At 39.4% G+C, this 25,759-nt stretch overlaps 1 protein-coding gene across 2 annotated transcripts in view; it reads left to right on the top strand.

The window, feature by feature from the left end:
• The window catches only part of Pacrg (parkin coregulated), a 458,018-nt gene that overhangs the window by 67,815 nt on the left and 364,444 nt on the right, over window positions 1-25,759 (top strand). For both annotated transcript variants that reach the window (XM_052750836.1, XM_052750837.1), the window contains exon 2: window positions 6,503-6,637. In XM_052750836.1, the coding sequence (XP_052606796.1) occupies window positions 6,503-6,637 (135 nt within the window). The remainder of the gene's footprint in view (window positions 1-6,502; window positions 6,638-25,759) is intronic.

Here is a 25,759-nt window from a genome sequence, read left to right as displayed (position 1 = left end):
TGAAGATAGGCTTACTGCATAAATAATTGACTTCCAGAAAAAGAAAAACTTCAAAAAGTACTAGTTATCAAATATCTACCCAATAGTTGTATCCAAGGGTTTGAAAGGTGGCACTGTCCATTTCAGTTCCAGAGTTAGTGAAGGTGCCCAAGCCTATGATGTCAACAGAGACACTGGCAAGCTTGGACTTCCTTGTATCCCATCTAATAGGAACGAGAGACTTGCCCTCTTTTCCACCAGAGTGGCATCAGAGGATACCAGCGGAGAGGCAGAAATCATAGTACTGTCCATTGGGAGTGAGGCCAGCCACCATGGATGGTGCTGGGAATGGAGCACTACTCACTGCCAACTCAGGCAGCTATCATGAGTTTTATGGGTGCTAGAACCCACTCCCTTTCTTAGTATGAATAATAAGGCCTTTCCTCTGATCTAAGCAGGGATGAACACTTCTATCCCAGTTTATAAATAATGAACTCTATACCGTAACCCTGTAGAGATATTTAAAAAAGAAGGTTTAAAATGAACTCTTTTCGTCTAGCTGATATGTAACTTTTCATGGGTCCATGTATGCACATATCTGCTCACTGCAGATAGGGCACTGACACCAGAACAGAGAAGCAATTCTACCTCTGTCTGTCAGTGGACTGTTGAGTTTATTATATAGAGGAACATGGAGGACTCAAAGACAGCCACATCAAAGAAAAGCCCACCCCCACATGGGTGACAATGCACAAGAACTGCCTCCTCTGACAGCTGTTTATGGCTTGGAAAAGTGTAACCTTGGGGAGGGACTTCTTGAGTCTTGCAGCATTTCTGAGTTCCTGTCATTTTCTAATGAGTTCCAAGAGCCTCTCTGCTCTCCGTGATGAAAGTAGCCACACAGCACTAGTGTGCAAGAGGGTTGTGGGTGTCAAACAAGGGAAAGAAATGGATGAAGAGGGAAGAAAATAAATTCTGAATTTCATAATATGAAATCGCTAAATGTTCATATCACACCCAAACTCAGCAAGACCTCAAGGTGACTGAAAATATACAATCAATAAGTATCAGTATTAAAACAACAGAAAAGTTAGATATGTGTTTTAAAAAAATGGAAATTATCCACCCATTGCTAAAAATGTTTTGGTGAGATGAAAATAGTAGAAAAATGGAAATTCCCAGCAAATAAAGAAAAATCAAGTGGCAGTTTCAAAATTAAAAGAAGTAATAACTGATATTCAGCAAGTTGACTGGGTTCAGCAGAGGGCGATTCTACAAACCTGAACATTAAGCAGCAGAAATCACCCAACCTGAGCAACAACGATACAAGCCTTGAAAAATAATAAGAATGTAAAGTCTGGTGTCTTCAGAATAAAAAAGAAGGGAGAAAGAGAAGTCATGTCTAAAAAACCATCCAAAGAAGGAAGGTATACAACCTTCCAAAGTCAGCGACTGAGCGATAATCTACAGATTCATAGAACTGAGAAATTTTCAAACAGGAAATGCAACCCAAGGTGTACTAGAAAGTTCTGAACACTAAAGACAAGGAAGGAGCAGTGGGGGGCACTGAGGAACAGACCCTTCGAAGGACGATGAACTTGTCTCCGGCAGCCAAGGAGGCAACATGGAAGCGGTGCTTTTTTTCAAGGTCTGAAAGAAAGAGCTGTGGGCGGCAAATGCTGTGACCCGCTGAAATACTGTTTTTGAAGACAGAAACCAGGTCATTCTCAGATGACTGAAAACTACAAGAGTGTATTCTCAGCATTTCTATCCTGAAAGAGTGTCTAAGAGAGTGCTCTATTAGAAAGGAAGCATCAAAGAAAGAATTTAGGGACGTCGGGGAGGAAGGACACAATGAGATATGAGTCAGTACAAACGATAGTTTAAACAGTAAGGTTGAGAGCAAGTGAGATTGAAAGAAAATAATCCAGTCCTAAGAACCTGGGTCCAGGCTTTTCTTCTAAGAGCATTGTCTCCAACTTCCCTTCTTGGCAGTTGAAGAAAAAATCATAAAAGTCTCTGAAGTGGCTCTTAGTCATGCAGAAGGAAAAATCTAAGCAATTATGAATAGCTAGTAATAGAAGATGTGAAGATATAAGATTTCTACATTTCACAAGAGCTACTAACAATACTAATAATTAAGATATATTATTCACATATAATGTAATAGACCAATCACTATAAAAATCTTTGTATTGATATATACTAAAAAATTGTAAATCAAATCAAAATGTAACTCTAAATTCATCCAATTAACTCACAGGAAGGAAAAACTAATTTTTTAAAATTGAACAAAGAGAAAACAAAACAAATGAAATTGACATACTTAATTCTTAACATAGAAATACACTGAATGTAAGTGATCTAAGAATACCAAGTAAATGGCAGAGATTGATAAAGTGAATGACATTACATGACCCAATGTTATATTATTTAAAAATATTTTCGGGCGGTGGTGGCGCACGCCTTTAATCCCAGCACTCGGGAGGCAGAGCCAGGAGGATCTCTGTGAGTTCGAGGCCAGCCTGGGCTACCAAGTGAGTTCCAGGAGAGGCGCAAAGCTACACAGAGAAACCCTGTCTCGAAAAACCAAAAAAAAAAAAAAAAAAAAAAAAAAAAAAAAAAAAAAAAAATATTTTCAAATATATTGAAAGTTTAAGGAAAGGATAATGATAACATGAACTAAATGCTAATTAAGAGAATTTTAATTAGCTTTCTTAAGAGAGGTACCCCCCCACCTGTGCTCTAATATATATCTTACTTTTTCCAGAGCACCTGTCTTTCTCCTAACTCTGGTGCTTAATGTTAAAATATCTTTAGTATCCCAATTCTACTTATAAGAAAAAAATGACATGGCTGTAATAATGTTAAATGAGGTAAACTTCAAAGAAAATTTTCCAGAGGCAGAGAGGATCATTGCATCATGAAACAGAAGTCAGTCTAGAAACATCCACACTAAAAATGGTCATTCTACCAAGAAGTCATAGGGTCCTCAGTGTGTGTACATATCAGAATAGAGTAGGCCACATGTGTGAAACAAGCATTCATCGATATGCAGAGCATTCGACAAACCCAGTTTAGGTTGGAGACACTCCTCTTTCAACAACCTATAAAACAACTGTCAGGAGAACAAGAGTACAGAGAAACGCAACAACTTTATCAGGAAATAGGCCAAGCTGGTAGGTTTTGCTCTCTTGACACAAGCCTAAGCATTTCTGGGGAGAGGAGTTTCTTCCATCAGCTTGTCTGTAGGCAGATCTGTAGGGCCTTTTATTGATTAATGCTTGACGTGAGTAGGTTCAGCCCACTGTAGGCAATGCCGCCCTGGGCAAGTGGTCCTGGGTTGTATAAGAAAGCAGACTGAGCAAGCCATGGAAATAAAAGCAGCAAGCAGCACTCCTCTATGCCTTCTGCTCCAGCTCCTGCCTCCAACTGTAAGCTGACATAAAGCCTTTTGTGCCAAACTTGATTTGGGTCATGGTGTTTATCACAGCAATAGAAGTCTAATTAGGACAGGCCCTAATCAAAATATCTAGAACACCCTAAATAGTAACAGAGAATACATATGTATTATGAATGGCTACATATTAACTCATGTTCTGGGTCATAAGTTGTTGTTGAACTTAAAAACCTGAAGTCATCCAAATACATCTAGATAACACACAGGAATCCAGGGAAGTTTTGAAATCATTAGACTATGTGAAAATGATGTGCTGTCTAACAGACTTGTACGCTCTCACTCCGAGTGCTGAGAAAGCTCCAGCAGTGCAGGCCGACATTGAAAAAGAGGGGAAATCTCCAATAAATCATCTAAGCTCTCATTAAAAGAAAGAAAGATAATTGCAAATCAAGTAGGAAAAGCGGAAATAAACACAAATGAAAGTGAAAACACACACTATAAAGTAAACACGGAGGCAAAGAATGAGTCTCTATAGAGAGACAGTAAACATCTATATACTGACAACGAAAGACACACAAATTGCCAAGTATCAGAAATGAATTATGGATGTTATTACATATCCTTCAAACATGAGAAACATGCTATCAGATCATTTTGATAATCTAGGTGAAATGGGCAAATCCCTCAAAAATATGAGCCACCATAATTCACCCAATAGGCAACATGATTTGAATAGCTGGGTAACTTGAGGAAATAGGATTTATATTTCCCAGATCTCAAACCTCTGTTATCAAAGATGACAAAAGAAAAATCATACAAGCATATTAATTGATGTTGGAAAAATTTCCACATTTGGGAAAAAACCACATGGCATTCATCCATAATTTAAAAACCTTGGGAGAAAGAAAGTGGGAGGAGGGTAGGGAAACTCTCTACTTGGTAATGACCACTTACAAAACTGCATAGCTTTAGTTATGCTAGCCCCAAAAAGGAGATGGCCCAGATATGTTTAATGGTGAATAAATATTTAACAAACTGTAATGTATCCATGGCACAGAATACTCTCTAATATTAGAAAGTATTGAAGCATTTTGAAAAACATGTATGCGAATCTCCAGAAATTATGGATGTTATTACATATCCTTTTGTCTGGGTGGGGAGTCAGTCCCAAGGGGTTTTGCACTGTATGATTCTTGGAATAACCAAATTCAGGAAATAAGAAGATAAGTTGCTGCCAAGAGATAACAAATTGGGACTGGGACTGATGCAGAAGGGTCTGGCTATCTAAGGAAAAGGGGATCCTGTGATCATCTAGACCGTTGTCAGGAGCCTAATTGTGATATGGTCTCATAGCTTCTCAGTCTATATCACTGCAGGGAAACTGAATAAAGATCACATGGGGTTTATGTAACATTTCCTCCAAGTGCATGGGGATCTACAATTATCTTCAGAAAAAGTCAAAGAAGAGAAATAAAATCAAGTAAAGGAGATATATGCTGCCCACTCATCTAAAGACACTAATAACAATATACACATCCATCCATACACTCTATCAATTCCCGGGCACCACAGCACTGTCACTCTCAATAAATGTGTTTGTGCTTTCATGACACCTTACTTTGGCCAAGTTTTCTCTTTTTAGATTTTAGTCTATCACTTTTTCTGATGATGTTAAAATGGTGTCATGTTGGTACATGATAATCTTTTTTTTAAGTAATTTTAGCCAAAAAAAAAAAATTTAGTCCTCAGTCAATTCATAAATGTAATACTTGGTGAGGTACTAAAGTGCATCTCAGCTCAGGGATCTCAGCTATGTAGCTCTGGTGACATCAACAAGATAAACAATGTCTTCCATAGCCAGCTCATAGCTCAGAAACCTCATATGGGGAGTCAGCGCTCTGTAAGACTGCCTCCTAAACTCTAACAAGTGTGTGTCTTCCATTTCAGCATCCTGTTACATTCCTATTTCTTAATATCCCACAATTCAAAATGCTGCCTTTCATATATGGACTAGAGACAATGTATTCATCCTACATTTTGTATGTACTTTATGACATTATTGCAGATGTTAATATATGTCTTAAAATTGAAGTTTTAACAGAAACATTATAAATTAATATGACAAAAAATAAAGCTAAATTATTTGTCAATTTGTCCTTATTGTTAGGGAAAAATCATGATTCTCTTAAACTAGTATATGAAAGGACTGGTAGTTAACCTTTTTTTATAGCTAGTAAGAAGGACAAACATGTTTTGTCTGTCTATACTGTAACAGTTCAGTAGACTGCAGTTTTATAAATAGGTTATTTAACATTCAGTTTTATAACTTAGTGGGTTAGTTCAGATATAGATAATAAAGCTTTAAAAGATAACACTCAGCGTGAATAATTCTACAGAAAGCATTTCCTTTTTAATGAAGACTGCAGTTTGAGAAGAGAGACTTTCTCATACAATTTATTCTAATATTGTTTCCTTGTGAACTGAGATTACTAAATGATATATATATATATACACATATACATATATACATATACATATGATGCATTTAGTAATATATATATACCGTATATATAAATATATATACCATATATATAGTAGGTCACCTTTCTTCTTTATAAACTCCCTAATGCACTGTTCATTTTATATCATAGTCTATAGTTTTGTTGTTAATATTTATAATAACATAGGCCATCATTTTACATAGAGAGAGAGACAGAGACAGAAACAGAGACAGAGACTTCAAAGGAAATGTTTTAAATGTGTTGTTTCATGATCCTCCAACAACATATATCAGACATGAGTGTCACAATTATTATAGATGTAACCATTTTTAACACTCTAACTCTGTTGAATGTTCCTTAAAGTCTGGTTTCCCTTCCTCACACAATGACATTTAAAGTGGCCTTTTATAGCCATGTTTTCTCAAGTAGCTTGAAACAAACTAGCCCCTGAATATGTTTGTGTTAACAGGGAGATTTCTGTTGTCCCTGGTTAAGCAGTTTGGACTTTATTTCAAGCATATTTCCTGCAAAGTTTTTTTGGGTTTTTTTTGTTTGTTTGTTTTGTTTTGTTGTTTTTAAGCCTGTTTTAAAAGCTAAAGAGTATTTTTTTCCCCTCTTCAAGGTGCGGGGCCCTCCAGCTGCAGGGGCATTTAAAGAAAGGCCAACCAAGCCCACCGCATTCCGAAAATTTTATGAGCGTGGAGACTTCCCAATCGCCCTTGAGCATGACTCAAAAGGAAACAAAATTGCCTGGAAGGTAAGTCTGGGCACAGCTGTGACAGCCAGCTGCGCTTGCGGGAGTGACACCCCAATGCCAAACAAACTTGGCTGCTAAGTAAATAAACGGGAGTAATTTCTCAGCAAAGGAGCGGTGGTGGGCGAGCTCTTAGGGCCCCTGTGTCAGCCGTCCACCTTGACTAACAATTAAATTATAGCCCTCAAAGAAGAAAATGACAGAGTTGCTTCGCCTTAGAGAATTGTCTGCAGCCCAATTCATCTCTATTTTTATGAGAGTCTGGCAACCCGGCCTGTTTCCAGCAGTCCATCAAATGATGGACCTGGCGGCTGGATGCAGAGAGCAACAGCCATTTATCTCCCCCAGATTTCACCTTCCTGCAGGACACTTCCAAATGGAAGCTTTAATTACCTAAATGGATAGGTCAGGGCTGTGCGCTCCCCGGGAATGCAGAGTGGAATACACAAGAAGGTGGCTCCTCTCTCCCGGCTCCGCGCTACCATCGGCTGGGACAGGGCTGTCATCCTTGCCTGTTAGTGGCTGACCTCGGCCAGCCAAGCCATTACAGCACGGACACTTTCCCGACAAAAGGTTAATTGGCTTCAACATAAATGTATTGCCTAACGACGCCATCTTAATGTGGCCGTGCCTCTTTTCCAAAGGTTTGCCGATGTGACTGGTGAAAACAAGTCAGTCTAACGGAGAAGGCTTTTACATTTAATTGAGGAATGGATGCTATCTCTAACCAATTCTGCTATTTAATTATTTCTGTTATGAACGACTCTGCTTTGGGGGATATTTATCAGCTGAATAATAAGGGCTCCGCTGCCTCAGCCAGCAAAGCTGGGGCAGGAGCCGGAGTACCACACCAGGTTAAGGAAGACAAAGGGTTCGCACCAAACATCCTCAATTATGGGAAGCAGCTGACGAGGAGCTGAAGAAGTCAGTGTCGGTGTCTTTGTCTGGAGGGGAATGTGAGAGCTGTCTATAATTATGAACTGATAAATTAACACGAAAACCCAAAACTGTTGAATTAAAGAATTTATCAGGCAAATAGCTGGTGAAGGTGAATTAAACTTACCCTTTCCCCTCCCAAACAGCAAGGTGGAGAGAACTTGTATGCATTTTATCTAGTGTGTCTTTAAAATCATTTTTTCTATCATTAGCAAGCACCTCTAGGTTTTGAGCAGTCATCTGAACTTAGATGTGTTAGCAATGATAAAAACGAAAACATGGCGTTGTCTTTATTACTAAGCTTTGCTGTAAACTTGTAGTGAGGGAGGGTGAGGAGCTTTATTTCCCCTTGATCCTTCACCAATTGAATAGGGAGGGTATGTGCTCTGTGAACTTGTAGGGGCTGTGAAGAAAGATGTTTAACAAGCACACCTACTCTGGGTATGTTACCTCAGCCTCGATCTGCATTCCCAACATACACCATGGGTTTGGGCCCATTTATATATGATTCAGCACATGGATTTTGTGTTTGATTATCTGTGATCTGGTTCTTATAAAGAAACAGGAAGTTTCTCAAAATCTTAACTAATGCTGTTAGGATTTTCTAATAATTTATAAGTAAATGATTTAGGATATTTTAAATAATTGCAACCTACCACATAAATTACATTCATGGAAATTTGTCGTAATATAGATTTATTTTGATCTCATCCAATCATGTAACTCTAGAGGTATTGAGGTTAGAAAAATTACCTTGAAAATAAATTAAGAAATAACTAATAAGGAGGTAAATGCTTTTACTTCGTGTTTGCGAATCTGACATTCAATAGTGGTAAGTACAGCCTTTCTTTCTGGGAATTAATTTGTTGGGACGACTATTGATTATAGGACTGATTGAGTAAGCCAAAAGGCAATGACAAGAGAGAAATGATTTTTTTTACTGGCCCCGGCTGTGTATTATGTAAGTTTGAGAAGAGTCTCACCCCAGAATCCGTGGAGGTCTGTCTTTCAGGACTTTACTGCTGTATTACAGCATGGCTGTGACATCAGAACAGACATGGTGGTGTTAAGCTTGTGGATACTCTCATTGTGTTCATATTATTCCTTGATGTGTTTCCTGTGGGCACAAGCTGGTGCTAATTAGGAGCAGGGGAGGTACTCAGAGTATCCTCCCTAAGGATGGGGCCTTTGGTACTGAAGGAAAAGAACAAAAACCCCATTTTTCTATTTATGGACAGAAAACAGGTCCCCATGGTGCAAACGCCTATTCTTAACCCACAGTACCTTCCTCACTGCAGACTGTCCAGGGATAAAATTTCCCCAAGAAGTAATAGGCCTTTCTCAATACTCCTTGAGACAGTTGGGGGCTCCATGGGCATTTCTGAGTGCCCCGAGAGTGTGTCCAATTAAGTCATAAAAATTCCAAAAGCCCTGTGGCTTGAAATACTTAGCACTCACTGCCAATAAGCTGTGCTAAGCCTGTTCCCTCATTCAGCCTGGCAGTTCCACTCTGTCAGGGTACAGGGATGTCCGCCCAAGTCATCAAATCACCTTTTCCTTGTTCAAGATTAGCTGAACCAGCCTTGAAAAGGCAAAGGCAGCTGTGGAGTCCCCTCCTAAACTAATGCAGTCAGAGGCTGGAAACTGGAGCTGGGCAAGTACCACTTCCCGGTCCCCATCTTGACCTGATGGAAGGGTTTAGTGGACATGGAGATGCTCATCTGCCCCACATGCCGAAACAATACAGCAGGCTGACACCTTTGGCTGTCCACCTGAGTCCGTTCTTTACAGAATGTCTAAAGGTCAGCGTCCAGCACAACTATCTGTGACTGTGGGAGCATGGCACATTTGCACTCTACTGAGGCACAGCTGGCCGTATGTGGCCATTAAGCTTCGTAAATACACCTACTGAGACTGAGAAACTGAATTTTTAATTTTATTTCATTTTAATTAATTTTTATTTAAGTCAGCGCATGGTTAACACATTCAGCTGAAGAACTCTAGATTAAAACCTGGCTATGAGACGTAAAGGCTGGATCTGTTCCTCGGAAAAATGATAGCTACATTGAATTATTATTGAGAATGAAAAGGCAGGATATATCTGTGTGTTTGTGTGTGTGTGTGTGTGTGTGTGTGTGTGTGTGTGTGTGTGTGTGTAACTATCTTAATAAACATGAGAGAAGCTTTAGGAAATATATATAGCAGACATTTCTATATTCTTGCCCATTGCCAGTTCATTACCTCTGAAAGATGACTAGCTCTGGTCTAGAATATGAAGCTTCCCAACCAAGCTCTGGAATCCTTTTAAATATGTGACTATGCATTTTTTAAACATGTCTAGGCAACTCTTGTTACCAGTTATTAGAGCCATGCAGAAGCACGGTGGTAGCTTTTTCTTTGTTTCTCTTGATACTGTTAGTGAGGAAATGGGCTCTTTATTTCGTGGCTGATATCTTCAACATAAACATTGTGAGCACAGAAAAGAGCCAGGTGGTCTAGATAAGGTACAGTTCAGATACTAGCATGGACGATAGAAATTTAAAACTTGTATTTGAGTTTTCTCATGGTGATTTTCATTCTTCAGTTTCTTGTACTAATATAATATGAATCACAGGACAGTGCTTGGGGTGGGGTAGGTGGGGCTCTACCTGAAGGTCCCATGTGGACGTTCTGGAGACAGAAGAACTGTTGGAGAAGCTTCAAAATGCACAACGTGCCCCCTCCACCTACGCTGCCAAGGAGGAGTGAAGCCCTGAACACATGGAGAAGGCAGCCTGTGGTGGAGAGGGGTTAGACTAGATACTGAAGCCTGGGTTGTAGAAGGAATTATAGGGAAGTTAGCATAGCTCTCTGGGCATTGTCCCCTCAACTTCTGCCTCAAGGGGCCTTCCATCTTCCATCAACTAGTGTGAGACCCGGTGTGCCCCCGACCGTTTTCCCTCAACTTGCTCTTCTCTGCGGCGGCGTCTTCTTTTTCCTCCCCTTCCTCTCCCTTCCCACTCCCTTTTCTCTCCTTCCTCCTCCTTACAGGTTTCACTTTCTAGAATCCATGTTCTCTCCAAGAGCTTTTCCAAAGCTGACTGAAATCTGAGGTCATATGGAGGTCACCTGAATAAACTTGAAATAAAATTCATTTCTTGTATACTCAGTAGCCAATAGAAATATTATTAATCTTAAAGGGCTCTATGAAATTCATTACTTTACATCTTTGGATTCCAAACTACTGTTTTGTTTAGTATCTGAACATTAATTCTTTAAAAAGCGATCACTTCAATAGAGACCTTGGGTGAAAGAGTTGGGAAAAATATTATAAGCACATTAGCTCTAACCACTCATTTTAAAGATGAAAAGAGCTACAGATATTCCGAAGCATCTCTAAATCCTCTCATTTTATAGGCACTTTGATAAAGTAGTTGTGAATTCAGTTCACCTCTGTCAGTACGTGACACTTTGCTATGTGAGAATGTATGACATGCACTATGAAGTTTGTTCTGTACTAAATTTCTAAATGTATCAACTTAAGGATGCCTCATATATTATATGGATTTGACTAAGAAATAGACATCCTGTAGCCTTATGTGCAAATTATATAATGCAGCAAAATCACAAACCTTTCACATGGCCACAGAAGGAGAGACACCAACACAGACTTGTGTTTTGCCTCAGGGTCCCACTTTTAGCACCTTCGAGTTTCCCAGGTGACAGTATCAAGGAGGTTCTTGTCCAGAGAAGCAAGCTGACAGTGGCATTTGTATGCCTGCTCCTCCCACTTTATTTAATGTGTAAATAGTTTTCAGTAGTCATTTATATTCAGTAGACCAGATACAAGCAAGTACAAGTTAGAATGGATCTTCATATCCTCTACTTGGCGATATCAAAATCTTGCCATGAAAGGATTCATTCCTCAAGGTGAGTGTGTTAATTATATGGCTACCTACTGATTAAATTTTGCTCTTGAGACCTTTTTCTCTATAAAAAATATTATCTTAATATTAATCAAATCAAAGGAGTATTATTAATACTTTTTAATCAATGAGTGTTTATCTAAATAATATGTATACCCCACCTGATTTAAAATTTACTTTATTTTACCATATATTATATATATAATGCAACACACACACATACACATATATATACACACACATACACATACGTACACACACACACACACACACACACACACACATATATATATATATATACACCCTAAGTTATGTGAGGTTAGCATAAGTGAGAAGATGAAACAGGGATCCAGGATTAGGACCCGAGGCAGAATCTTTAAGAAGCTCAGTGAGAAGCATGTGCTGAGTGCTCCTGGGGCTGAGGTCTGGCTCCTGGTTCTGGCTGCTCATCCTCCTCTGCTTCGTTGAACAGGCTCTGACACCGCGCAGGTGACTGTGTTCTGTGAATGAAACTCAAGCTCCCCAGAGCTGAGTGCTTACACGTTTTACTTCTCTAGTCACTAATGCAAACCTCTCTCTGCCTCTAATTCTCTGGGACTCATTTTCCTGGTCTGAAGGACAATAATGTCATCCTTTTTAATTATGGGAGATCAAAGAAGTTTTGTTTTATACTTATTCATTATATTTTGTGAAGTATTTTGCACAGCAAATATTATATAGGAATTTTCCAGAAGGCCATGGCCTCAGGAAGAGAAGCAGGAAGATTAGCAGCAGCAAGTTTGACTGGAGTATTTTGTGGTTCAGAAATATACTGGTAGTTATAGGAGTGGTGAACTTTTACCACGAGCATCCTCCTTAGATTATGCACCAATGCCTTCCCGGTGGTTACTGTTTTTTTAAATCTCACTTTGAAATGACAGCAACAACTCATTTCTCTTTCTAAATGACTGAAAACAAATGTCTGACTTGAACATCTAAATCAAGACATGCTGTGCACAAAAATGAAGATCATTCAATTGGTCTTTAAATTGTGGGGATGTGGCTTGTACACCTCTTACTCTGTTGAGTGACAGCCCCATTCAGGTTCCCCCACTGGTGTTTCTTCTTTTTTTCCTAATCCTCCTTCGTTCTCAGCAGCATTGGTGTTCATGGATAATACAAACCCCATCAGTGTGACTGTTTTCATGGACATAACTGCTAATTTCCTAGCAGGAAAAAGTTACTTAATATAATATTATTAAAATGTGCACTGATTTTCTTACAATTAAAATTAACCCCAAACCATGATATCTCATTATCCAAAAATATTACTTCATTTTAAAGTAAGTCCCATTGTAATGTGATGCCACCTCATATATTTGCCATTGGGATAGTCACTCATTTCTGCAATCTTGATTTATGATTTAGTCCTTTGGTGCCTTCAGTTTCTTAAATGTTTCAATTTTTTAAGGATTCAAAAAATTAATGTTCTGCTTGTTGCCCTTAAGGTAAAGCTGATATTGATTTCTGAAATCATGTAGGCAAATTTCTTTGAGTTGAATAATTGGCTTTACATGAAGAAGGATGAATGTTCTCAAGGAGCTGTCCCAGGCTTCTGTTGCTTCTGAGAAATCCAAAAGCTCAAGGTAGCAGAACTTAGTAGAATTTGTAGGCAAATTTCCCAAGACAAGTGACGACACACCTCATTTTTGCAGGAGAGAGATACCACATTTCTGTTGTTAATTCCTATGATTAATCAATAGCCAGAGTCATTCCAGAAACCCTGAAATATAAACCTCTGACTGTTATTTTACAGTACTGCGTTTGTACAGTGCTGTGCTCAGACTTTTTTCCCCAAAATCACACTCCCATTCTTGTATTTGATGTAAATCACTCTTCCTTCAATGTGCACAGCTTAGAAATACAGCTGTGTATCAGAAATAACACGGCTGGGTGTTATTGGGATGGGCTGGTGACCTCTGAAGGTAGGTGAAAGGTTTTCTGCTGAATGGGCCAGTGCTCCCTGCTGCCAACATAATTTATGTTAGAAATTAGTGTGAATGGTTCACTTTTATGGAGGAGAGCTGCTTGTAGCAAGCCTGCAGAAACAATTTTCCCCCAAGCCTCCATCTGTTCCTCAAACTAGGGCATATGCCATCTCATCGAGCTAGAAAGTCAACTGATTTATAACTCTGGAAAGCCTGGAGATTGAAAGGAAAGGCCGAGCGCCGCTCAGTGACAGTGATTTGTTGGGCATTGGCTGAGGACAGTTCACATTCCCCTGGGCCCCGGGGGAAACACGCAGTGTTGTGAGCTGCAGATCTTTGTAGAGAGACAGCCAGAAGAAAACAAATCATCCCTGCTTCTCCAGCTTGGCACCACTGCCGAGAACTAGGAGAGGCCTTGGTTGATGGCTTGGAAGGTCTTGTTGCCATGATAATGTGTTGTCACTTAATATCCCAGGAAGAAATGAGATTGCTACCACCCTCCGAGAGTTGACCCTTGCCACTTTGGAGTAGGGGCGCTTGAATCTTTCAACTGAAAGTGTGTGCTGTCACCCATCAGAAAATTCTGTATGGAGACAGAGAGATCTTTGATAAATTTTCTGTGTCTTCCTGGAAGGTGATTCTCTGGTTCTATGCCAATCTGTAATTTCAGGAATAGCTCCCTGTCTGTGTTCCTACTCATCACTCATCCTCACCCTTCACTGAAGCATTATTCAGATTCGAAGCTGTCCTACACATTCCGAATGGAATCAGATTGACAGTTTGATCAGGAGAAAGTATGCCACTGTTTCACGTTTTTATTAGAGTGGTCCATAACTCTAGAGACTCTAGAGTGGGCTTTTAGTACTGGTATTTGTATTGTTTCTCCTTTTCTTTCAGGCAAAATCTAAATCCAATGTTAATAAATAATTATGCTAATTTTAATTCATTTTGAAGCAATAATTTTAGGAAAATATTTTGTACCTTTATCAAAAACACTACCCTGACCCTGTTAGTTTAGTATGAAAAATCAGTGTTGGGAGACTACTCATTAGACTCAGATTCCTAAAATATACATGGGAATTGTTATTACTAATTATAAAATTTCACTCTTAGTGTGAAATGTATACATTTTTATCTTATAACATATGAAAACACTGAAGAATGGAAGAAATGAATGACTCATCATGGCTCCTCTTACTGAATACAGCTGCTAACATTCCTGGAAGCGTTTCAAACTCACCTTACCTTTTACATCACTGAAATCACAGTATAGACAATATTTGTCCTTGCTTTTTAGTGCATAAAATTTGTTTATACTTAGTTCTTCAGACTTCTAATTTGGGAAGAAAAAATGGGAAGTGTCAAAATGTGGACAGAAAATAAAATGCATCCAGAAATAAAAATGTTCTGCTGGGTCTTTTTCCTTCAGCTAGTTTTATTCTACTTCCATGAGAGAAAGTCTCATGTGAAAATTTTAAGGAGCACTAAAAGGCCACTTTAAGAGACTATAATGATAGAGGCATACCATTCTAGGGATTTTAACAGTTTTATACAATTTAACAAGGAAAGGACAAATTAATACATTTTAAAAATAGAACTGTCATATTTATTATAGTCTCTAAAACATGTCAAATTAAATATAACACTATTTACATATGTTGTATATGAAATTGCTACAGTATTTTAGATGTGAATTTGTTTATAAGGATATCACTTAAATAAATTAATGGTATTCAAACTTAGTTTCTGATTTTTTTTAAATTTTGAGACAAGTTTTTGTCATGTGTTCCAGGCCCGCCTAGGATTCAGGGTCCCTCTGCCTTGTCATCCCTGTAGTGGAATTATAGAACTGTGGCTCTGGGTGAGGCTGACAATCATCTTTAGTACATAATTTCATTGTAATGCCCTTAGAAAATATATGTGCCAACATGTTTCCATGTGTATCTGTACTATATTAGCACCATGCATGGCTCTCCCCATAGTAATTGTCATGGTGTGATGCCTAACCATGTGAGAATATTTCCCTCTCTCTCTCCCCCCCCCCTCTGTGTACGCATGTGTGCTTAGGATGTTTTCAAAGTTCATTACAGATGAAGCACATTTTTTGCTGTTAGAAAAAATATACAACTATCCAAAATCATTAAACATTAATCTTCAACCGCTCATGTAAGACATCTCCTTTCCAATGAATAACACTCTACAATTTCCAAAATTAGGTTACAGGCTGACTAAATGAAAATCCACAATTTCTAAGCTACAAATTCCCAGTCTTAGGTTCTTGCTTAGATACATCCCTCTCTGTTCATGTCTATCTTTAAGCAGTTTCGTTAAAAAAAAATACTATTACTTAATATGTGCAAGTCTTCTCATGTTTTTAATGTGTAATTTTTCAGATTCCATAGGCATAAAACATGATTACTTCCTTAAATGATAATGGCTTCCCTCCGTGTCTCTGCGCAATGTAACATCACTGTATCCTTACATATAAATGTTAGAGAGTGAAAGCAGTCCGATTCTCAGTCCATTCATGAAAACATACTTGTTTCCTTTGTGTGTTGTATCGCTTGGCAACCCGAGTGAGTAATCACACTGTTTTTGATAATTAAAACTTGTTAACATCTTTGGTTCCTGCATTAATACTGCAAATTTACTGTCTATTTGAAATCTTTCCTCTTTGGTAAGATCACGGGTTGTTATTTTGGTCTCACGTTTTCTACTTCATTCTTAGAACAAATGTGTGTGTGGACTACACCGTTCTATCCTGTCCCATCTCCGCTGTCGTCTCTTTTATATTTTCTTCTCTTCGTCCACTCTTTAAACTTCTGCAAGAGTTTTTTGGTTTTTTGTTTTCTTTTTAAGATTTATTTATTATGTATACCGTGTTCTGCTTGCATGTATGCCTGCATGCCAAAAGAGGGCACCAGATCTCATTACAGATGGTTGTGAGCCACCATGTGGGTACTGGAATTGAGCTCAGGACCTCTGGAAGAGCAGCCAGTGCTCTTAACCACTGAGCCATCTCTCCAGCCCTGCAAGAGTTTTCTTATGCTTTCATATTTTCCTTAATATTGATCTACTAATACTGCCCCGAAACTAAATTTTAGTGGTCTCAAGCAAACTGCAAAGCAGCTAACTCTGGTGTGACCATGTCATCTGGTCCTGCTCTGCTGGCCTGACAGGATCTTCTCTAAATCTGGACACTACACTAGAGGGGGGTGCACAGTTGCCTGCAGTCCATAAAGTGCAATTCCTAAGCTTTGTCCTCATCTGTTCTTACCCATAGCATTTTGCTCATGAGACACACTGTTTTTAGGACAAAAATGCCATCTGCTACCAGGAATCCTGTCCCTACTCTGTGTTCTGGGTAAGAGTTGGCTAAGTGGGTCTAAGAATGGTGATGTCAATGGGGTTGAGTTGGAAGCAAGGTAGTACTTCATCTTGAGAACACTAATGCACCGTAACCGGTTGGTGACAGCCACCCCTTACCCCCTCCAGCCCCCGGTTTTATGCCAGATCTTATGCTTCTAACAGAAAAACAGAAGCAGGAGATATGAGATCAATGAAGAAGCCATCTGCCTACTTTTGAATGAGTGTTTCAAACTTCAAAATTACAAGTTGCCTGTAAACTGTGTGGTTTTTGAGCCGGTTCTTTGGGCCTTGCGATCTGTAGAAATTCCTTTCCTCTCAACTGTGTTTTCTACATTTCAATTGCATGTTGAATTTTTCCACAAAAAAAATATTGTGGGATTTTTCACAGATCATTTTGTGTTATGTGGAGTGATACCATGTCAAAGACCCTCATTGGGTGTTACTAAAGCCACCAACTCCAATTTACTTTGTGTATTATTGGAATGTATCCTGTTACAGAGAAGTTATGTGACCTCATTAGCACTTAGCCAATAATGACCTAAGAGGATCTGAGTTTTACAATGGATATGACGTAACACAGCGCCCTGTAACCTAGGTGACCTGGACATTGATGCTAAGGAGAATGTCATATGGAAAGAAACTAAAATGCCAAAGAGTTCATGTCATATCAAGTCGTAGACTGACTTTTTTAGGCATAGCTGACACATTCTTCGTCCTGTGTTCATTGAAAATGTTGCTTTAAGGACATAGCCCAAATGCTGTCTATAGATTAACTTTTCCAATTGAAAGACTATAATAATTCTACTACTTGGCAAATTGTATCGATTTGGTGAACATAATTTTGGCATTTTGCTTTTCTTGTACTGCAGTCATTTTATTGTTATATGTGTTTAGTAAATTTTGTATTTAAAATGACTTGCAGTCTACATATCTCTGCATCCATATATTGGGGAAATCCCAAATTTCAATGAGGCATTACTAATTACAGCATTCAGCTCAGCATTTTGAAATGATTACTATTGCTTACGTATTTACCTAGGCTTGACTGCTTTGTGAAAGCTTCTTGAGTCCCTGTTAAATTCAAATAGTACATTCTTACTCTAACCTCCATCCCTCTGAATATCTTTAATTTAGTTACCCTCTCCTACTTTTCTCAATCCCTTCTTCAAATTTATTTATTTACTTTCTTATTTAAAATTTTTTATATGTAATAAATTTGATCACATTCTTTCCTTTCCCCCAACTCCTTCCAGATCTTCCCTACCCACCTAATAAGACAAAAAAAAAAGGTACACACAAATATACACACAATCTGGAGTCTGTTTTGTCCTCTTCCTGGACAAGGGCTTTCCCTGGAGTGTGGGTGACACCCAGTGAGTCTCCAGTGGAGAAAACAGATTTTCCCTTCCCCCGCAGCTATCATTTGCAAATAGCTTCTTGGAAAGGTGGGACCTTGTATCTACTTCCTCTTCTCAAAGCTGGGATTTTGTCTGGTTTAAACTGTTCAGGTCTTGTTTGTGCTGTCAAAGCCTCTCTGAGTTTACATGTGCATCAGCCCTGGTGAGTCTAGAAGACAGTTCCCTTAGTGTCCTCCACCACCTCTGGCTCTTAGAATCTTTCTGCCTCCTCTTCTGCATAGATCCCCAAGCCTAGGAGGAAGGAATTTGATGAGGTCATCCCATTTAGGGCTGAGCATTTCCAAGTCTCTTATTCTCTGCATGTTATCCAGTTGTGGATTTCTATGTTAAATATCATCTACTGCAAGAAGTGACTTCTCTGATGAAGGTTGAATGTGGTGAGATTTTGTTTGTGCTCTAACAAATAAAGCTTGCCCAGAGATCAGAGTGTAGAGCTAGCCACAAGAGTTTAGGCAGTGGTGGCACACACCTTTAATCCCAGTGCTTGGGATCTCATGCCTTTAATCCCAGCATGAGGAGGAGGAGGAAACAGGAAGTGAAATGGCTGGGCAGAGAGAAGAAGTGATAAGGTGTGGTGGAGATAGGAACTCTGCCCTTTCAGTGTAAGGATTCCTAGAGGTAAGAAGTCTTTCTAGTGGCTGGCTGCTCTGCTTTTCTGATCTTTCAGCTTTCACCCTAATATCTGACTCCGGGTTTTTATTATTAAGACCAATTAGAATCTGCGCTACAGTTGAACGATGCATAGATCTTTGGATACAGCAATATCTCATTAGATATCATTTTATTGCTATGTTCCTTTAGCAGAATAATAGTATTCAGTTTTCCCATAGGCCCATGGCCTGTCTAGTCTCAGGTTCTTGGCCATATTGGCAGTGTCAGGCATAGTTACTGTCTCATGGACTGAGCTTGAAATGCAGTCCAAAGGTGGTTTGTTAATCCAGAACATTTGCTCCACTGCTGCACCAATATATCTTTCAGGTGAGTCACTGCTGCGGTTGCAGGATTTGTAGCTGAGTGATATTGATGGTTATTTTCCTCCTCTGGTAGCATGCAAGGCACCTTCCAGAACGGTGAACTCCAGTCAGTAGGGGAGAAGCTTCTGAACTTCTTCATGCTCGGTAACATAAATAAGTGTATCTTCAGCAGTAGTACCTTACTGCTAGGTTATGGAGACCAATAGTCTTGGCACTAGTCTGTAATGTCTGGGGAGGTCTGTGGGACCCCTTTGGACAGCAACTTCACAGGATGTAACCTATTCTTGGCACTGGAGATTTTTCTTGGTGGCATGAAATTTCTAACTGGGACATTATCTCCCCCATTATATGGTGACTCCATTTAAATTCCTTTCGTATATGTACATACTTTAGGAAGCTTCTGCAGTAGTGGGTTTCTAGGTGACTTTTCAAATGGCCTAACTTAACACTAAGTTAGCTGTTCCTCCCTTTCCGTCATGCCCCCATTTAATCCCCCTGTTCTAGCTTCCTCTTTATCTCTTTATAACACTATATTCTACTTCCTCCTTTATTTACTTTCTCTTCTGTTTAGTTCTGACAAATATCCTTCCTTTAATTTATTCCTGTTTCTTTAAAGAACATAGCTGTGTTTATTTTCGTATCTGCTTTTTACATAATGGCTTTTCTTACTGTCATCGGTGGGTTACATGGTTTGAATCTGCTCCTTTTAAGTTTCTTTCATATTTACATATTAAATTTTAGCTACTGTGATGCACATTTAAATTTGCCCTTTCTTTGGAATCTCTCAGACTTGGGATGAGGGTCTCTCTGAGGTGTGCTTTGCAGTGTGTCTCTATGGCACATTGATTTGCAGCTCCTGCTTAAGAGGCCCATCCTCTTTATTTTGTCTTCATGCTGTGGCACCCACTCTGGATTTGAATCGCTACTTCATTTGCTGTCTTGGAACTTGCCTTCTTACTTTGAAGAAGGGATGTATATGATTTTTAAATTGCTCATCTGATATTGATAGATTTTAGTCATATGAACCAGAGAACTTTTCATCAATTCTTTAATATTTTTAGATATGGTAGTATATTATCTGAGCTACAGAAAGAGGACTATGCTGAGATATAGTTTTTTCCTAGTGTGAGGCCAAGTGTAGGGCTTCCCTGGTATAAAGTCAATATCATAAAATAAAACGCTCTATTTCACACAGAATTGCTTTATTAAAGGCAGTTAGATAATACATATCGTATGGCTATGTGTGTGATTATGCACATGTGTATAAATTAAGACAAGTTTTTTCTTGATAAAAATCACAAGAACAAGACACAAAGAATGTGATAATTGCAACCTGTTGTTTTCATATGTATGCAATATTCGTGTGTGTGTGTATATATATATATATATATATATCTTATTCCTAATTTTGTGCTGAAGTTAGGATTTCAATTTTCACTTTATAAGATTTTATCAGCAAATCAAGGTGGTCAGGACTATCTGAAGGAGACCTTTGTTTTCTCATTTCTTTTCCAGAAATAGTGAATTTCTCAATAAACTTTATCCATCCTTTGGAAAACATCTTTTAGCATCTCATTTACAAAAAGTTATATGACTTCTTTAAAACATCATGAAGCATTTTTTCAAAAAGAAAGTATAACATTAGATTGGGGAGAATTTAGCTTTTTAAACATCTCCCTTCCCTAAAAGAACTACTTCAGATATATTAACTGCCATTTTGAAGAGTCACTTGGGTAATGAAAAAGTGCTCATGTATACACAAAGGGATTGCTCATTGGTGTTCATTTTTCTCTCTATTTTGTAAATGTATTATGAGACGTGCTAGTGACTAGACTGCAGATATTAAAACCACAAGTCAAAAAATATAAGACTTAAGATTTTTATAATTCTATTTGGGAATTGCTAGCTTTTCCTGCCCATGTGGGTTATAATTTTAACAATTCATTATTGTAACTTATTGCATTTAATAAACTAACAATTGAGACTAGCTTCAAATCTCAAGCAGCAATTTAGCAGATGGTCCATTTTATGAAGAAGAAATGTGGCTCTTGATGACTGTGGCCCCACTGGGGAAGGGGAAGGAACGGGGAGGAAGAGGCAAAGGATACTCAGCTTCTGAGCAATGTCTTGACCTGTTAATAATATGAAAATTTAGGTTAGTTCATGGAGGCCACAAGCTCTGTAACTGAATGAATATGCCCTCTGTGGAGTATATCTCTATGGGACCTATCTGTCCAGTTGATAGGACTGAGAAACAGTAAGTACATTGATGAAGCACCCATTTTGCTAAGACCCACCTTGAGTGTAAAGAACATCAACCCATGGCTGAATAAAAAAGAGAAAGGGAAGAAGGCCAGGAGTCACCAGCATGGCCGTTTCTGTACTTTCCAGTCTATTGAGATGTGAACAAGCAGCCTTGTTTTCCTTCGGTGCCTGCTGCCATGCCTTCCTGCTGTGACAGATTATATGTCCCCAAGTCTACACTTCTGCCCTTAAGTCACTGTTGCTGAGTGTTTGTTCACATCACTGAGAAAGTAACGAATACTCCTGAAACTTAGAAACCTTTGCAATAAGAAATTCTGCATGTAATTAATGTATCACAGCACTATCTGTGTTCTCAAATAACTGTATCTTGTATACAACAACAGTCGCTTTGTGTGTAGATTCCAAACTTGTCTCTTGCCTGATAACTATTGCTCACACTGGTCCTTTCTTAAACACACCATTATTTCCACCTTCCCTTCTGCTTAGGTCATTCAGCAGACAGCTGCCTGCATGCCACGTTTAGCTCAGAAAAAAAGGGTTTTGAATGTATTTATTTTTATTTTATGTGTATTGTCTGCATGTATGTCTGTGCACCACATGCATGCAGTGCCCACAGAGGCCTGAAGAGTGCATCAGATCCTCGGGCACTGGAGTTATGCAGGGCTGTTAACCGTTCACCAAATGTCATTTATGCCAATGAACAGAACTCACTTATATAAAGTCTAGTCATTTATCATATTGAAGCTGTGCTCTTGCTGATGGGCTGATTTTACCTGTGTGTGGATACTAACCACACTCCGCAAGAAGCACCCATCCATTCAGTAGCATTCCCCGAGTGCTTGCTGAGTGCTCAGCGCTGTTATGGGGCCTGCACTCCAGCAGGGAGCAGAGCAGACACATTCTCTACAACATGGCACTTCCAGTGCGGGAGGATAAACTAAGCAAGCAAGTCATGAATCCAGAGGCCATGAACCAGTGATATGATGAGGAGTGAGGAGATCATCATGAGTAGATGAGTGGGTGCAGCAGAGTGGGGTGCGACAGAGTGAGGTACAGTGGAGTGGAGTGGGGTGCAGTGTAGTTTCATGGTGTGGCCTGAGGCAATACTTTAATAAAATGACATGTGAGTAAAGGTCATTGGCTACTATCCTCTAAATTATTTTAATAAAATGAGTCTTAACTTAATCCTTTTCACTTCTTAAAATGTACTAAGATCACACAGAATAATGTTAAAGGGAAAAATGCAATAAAAACCAAACAATGCTCTTTTCAGGTCCTATTAATTACTGAAAAACGGTGCCAGAGTTATAGCCCAACACTAATGAATTAACAAATTCTATTTCCATTAAGTTCTTATTCCACTCAAAGACTAATTAAGGGATCATAAATGACTGTATTTTGTATATTTCCATGTAAATATTTTATGAGCATATGCAAATATGTATTTCCTCTGTGAACAGTACTTTTCATTTTAAATAAAGGAAAGCCTAAATAACCAAGTAAGTCTCCTTCCTCTTCTCTTTTGAAAAAGAAGCCCTTGTTAATGAACAGATGCAAGAAGCAAACAGGAAGGATGCAGCTCCACGGACAGCCGCCTCTGGACTCAGAAGTGCTGGGTCCTGTCTTCAGGCAGCTTGCACAAGAGCCAGTTCTACCCCACCCACCCCCCACCCTGACACCACCCACCCCACCCACCCACCCCCCACCACCACCCCAGGCTCAGCCTGGCTGGCAGGGAGGCACTCACATGCTTCTGGAGATCGAATCAGAAGAATTTGCAGCACAATGTTCTGTTCTTTGTATAAACACGGACATATCTACTATGGCATTTGTGTAATGTGGTGTACCTGGACATGAACAGAATGCATCGAGAAGAGAAGCTGAGCATGCTCCTCTGTCTGTTCTGAGCTTCCCTCCATCCATCATGCCCTTTGATGGCTGCAGCTCCTCAAGTCACCGGTGATGCCAGGCCCTGTGCAGTGTAGACAATTAATTAGTCACAAGAAGAATGGAGTGAGAAGTAATTTATATCGTGCAAGATTTTGTGTGTTTTCGAAACTATAAATCTAGCCACCTGCCCTGCTGTCTGCCAAATAAATTAGCAGGGGAAAGGGTGTTTGAGAAACGAACTAGATATCCAAAGTATTGTATTAGAAATTTAAATTTTGTGTAATTAACTACAGTACATGTTTTGTCATTTATTTTGCTTCCCAAAATTAATATTACAAAATATTCACCCGTTCCTTAATGTAAACCTGGTGAGAGTTCTATAGCAGATGAAGTACAAATAGATAAAAAAAAATGTATTGCAAAAGAGTAATGGAATATTTAGAGGGTATTTAAATATATTACTTAGCATGCTTTGAAAGAATGTATAACTGAGTCCAGATGCAGATGACAGGAAGCCTGCGATGTCACTGTAGAGAGAGGGACTCTACCCCGCCTAACACAAAACACAGATTGACAAGAGAAAAGCATATAGGTTTGCTTCACAAGGACACGAAGACCTGAAGAGATGTTTCATCCTAAGTTATTATGTTGTAGGATTGGTGAGAAATGATCAGTTGTGGAGAAGTAGCATTGGACAAAGCAAGACTAGCTAATGGTAGCATACTGGACCAAGCAAGGTGAGGCCTTATCACAACAATAAGAGCATTCCCTTCCTCTGGTTGTAGGAAAATTACTTCCCACATGAGAACCTTCTACCTACACTAGAAAACCCCATTCCAGAAACTAATCCCTAGGACACTGAGGGACAGACTCAAACTCCGAGTCAGAGAGACTGTCTAGCATCCATTGTTTCCAGTGTGTAACATGTTTTAACTGTGTGTTGTGAACCTATCACCATGCAAGCCTTGATTTTAGACCTCCAGTTCTGTTGCCCTTGTTTTTCATCCGTATTTATTTAGAGAAGACCTTCACATATCAGCACAGTAGAGATATAATCAGCAAAAACAGACTATAGCTGAAGAAAGGGGTATGGTTGGCCATCTGCCCATGACTTTGGCATTTGCAGATATAACCACCCATGTATAAAAATATTCGGATCGAAGATTACTTCTGTACTTCTGCACGGCCTTTTTGTCTTACCCAGGTTGCCTAGGTGTAACAACTAATACAGCATTTATGTGACATTTAGGCATTGTAAGTAGTGGATAGATGGTTTCAAATGGGCGACAAGATGTGTGAAGGTGACACGTGAGAACTTGAGCATACGTGGATCTAAATGTCTGTCGGCATCCCGGGAGCAATCCCTTAGGAGTCCTGAGGACAACGGTGGTCTGCTTTGAGAGTGCTATTCACACTGACTGTCAGATGATTGACTCTTGCTGGACTGTGTTTCTCTCCACCTCAGTGCACCCTTTGTGCAATAACAGATACATTTTGTAGTGTGAAATTCGTTGGATAGGCATAAATCGAAGGGGGTAACCAGGAATTAAAATGTGGTACATTCTTAGGGTTCACAGGGAAAACTGTTGAACTTGGGCAGGCTAGAAATCGGGTGGCATCACCAGCAACTGGAAAGATTCTGATTTTACTGTGATTCTCACTGCATGTGAACAGCCTGTCCCTAGCCACTCACCCGATAGGCAGTCAGTCAAGCTGCCTTCCTTGATTTTAGGAGAACTGAAGACCCATCCCTGTTCTTCTCTAGAAATGTCTTCCATCATACCCCTTAGCCACATCTCCTCCTCAAGGCTGTGCCTTGGCAAATCAAAGTGACTAGTCTTTGGTCATTCTTTATAAAACGACATTCATCCTTGTTCTTCATGCTAGAGTCATGATAACCCTTCTCCATGCCTGGTCTAGGCAAGGCATTTTGTTATGTGTCTTAGCCATTGTTCTAGTGCTGTGAAAAAACACCATGACCAAGGCAATTCTTATGAAAGGAAGCATTTAACTGGGGGCTTGCTTAGTTTCAGAGGTTTGGTCCATTAATATCACGGCAGGGAGCGTGGTAGCATGCAGGCAGGTGCTGGAGCAGTGGCTGAAAGTTACATCCTGGTCTGTAGGTAGAGACAACACTGGGCCTAGTGTGGATTTTCAAAACCTCAAAGCCCACCCCCGTGATACACAGCGCCACTTCCTGATAACTAAGAATTCAAATATGTGGGCCTCTGGGGCCATTCTTACTCAAACCACCACATGTGTCTCTATACACCACCCGTTAGTGGGAATCCAGATGAAAGGGAGCAGGCAGGGTATGGAGTAGAGACCTTAAAGGCAGTTTTGTTTATAAGCATATGGTTGCTAAAGTAGCTCTGAGCTCTAACCCTAGCCATGAGGCAGC

This window comes from Peromyscus californicus, unplaced genomic scaffold (genome assembly GCF_007827085.1).
Source record: "Peromyscus californicus insignis strain IS unplaced genomic scaffold, ASM782708v3 Scaffold_22__1_contigs__length_63687245, whole genome shotgun sequence".
Taxonomy (NCBI): domain Eukaryota; kingdom Metazoa; phylum Chordata; class Mammalia; order Rodentia; family Cricetidae; genus Peromyscus; species Peromyscus californicus.
This window is presented reverse-complemented; position numbering and strand designations above follow the sequence as displayed.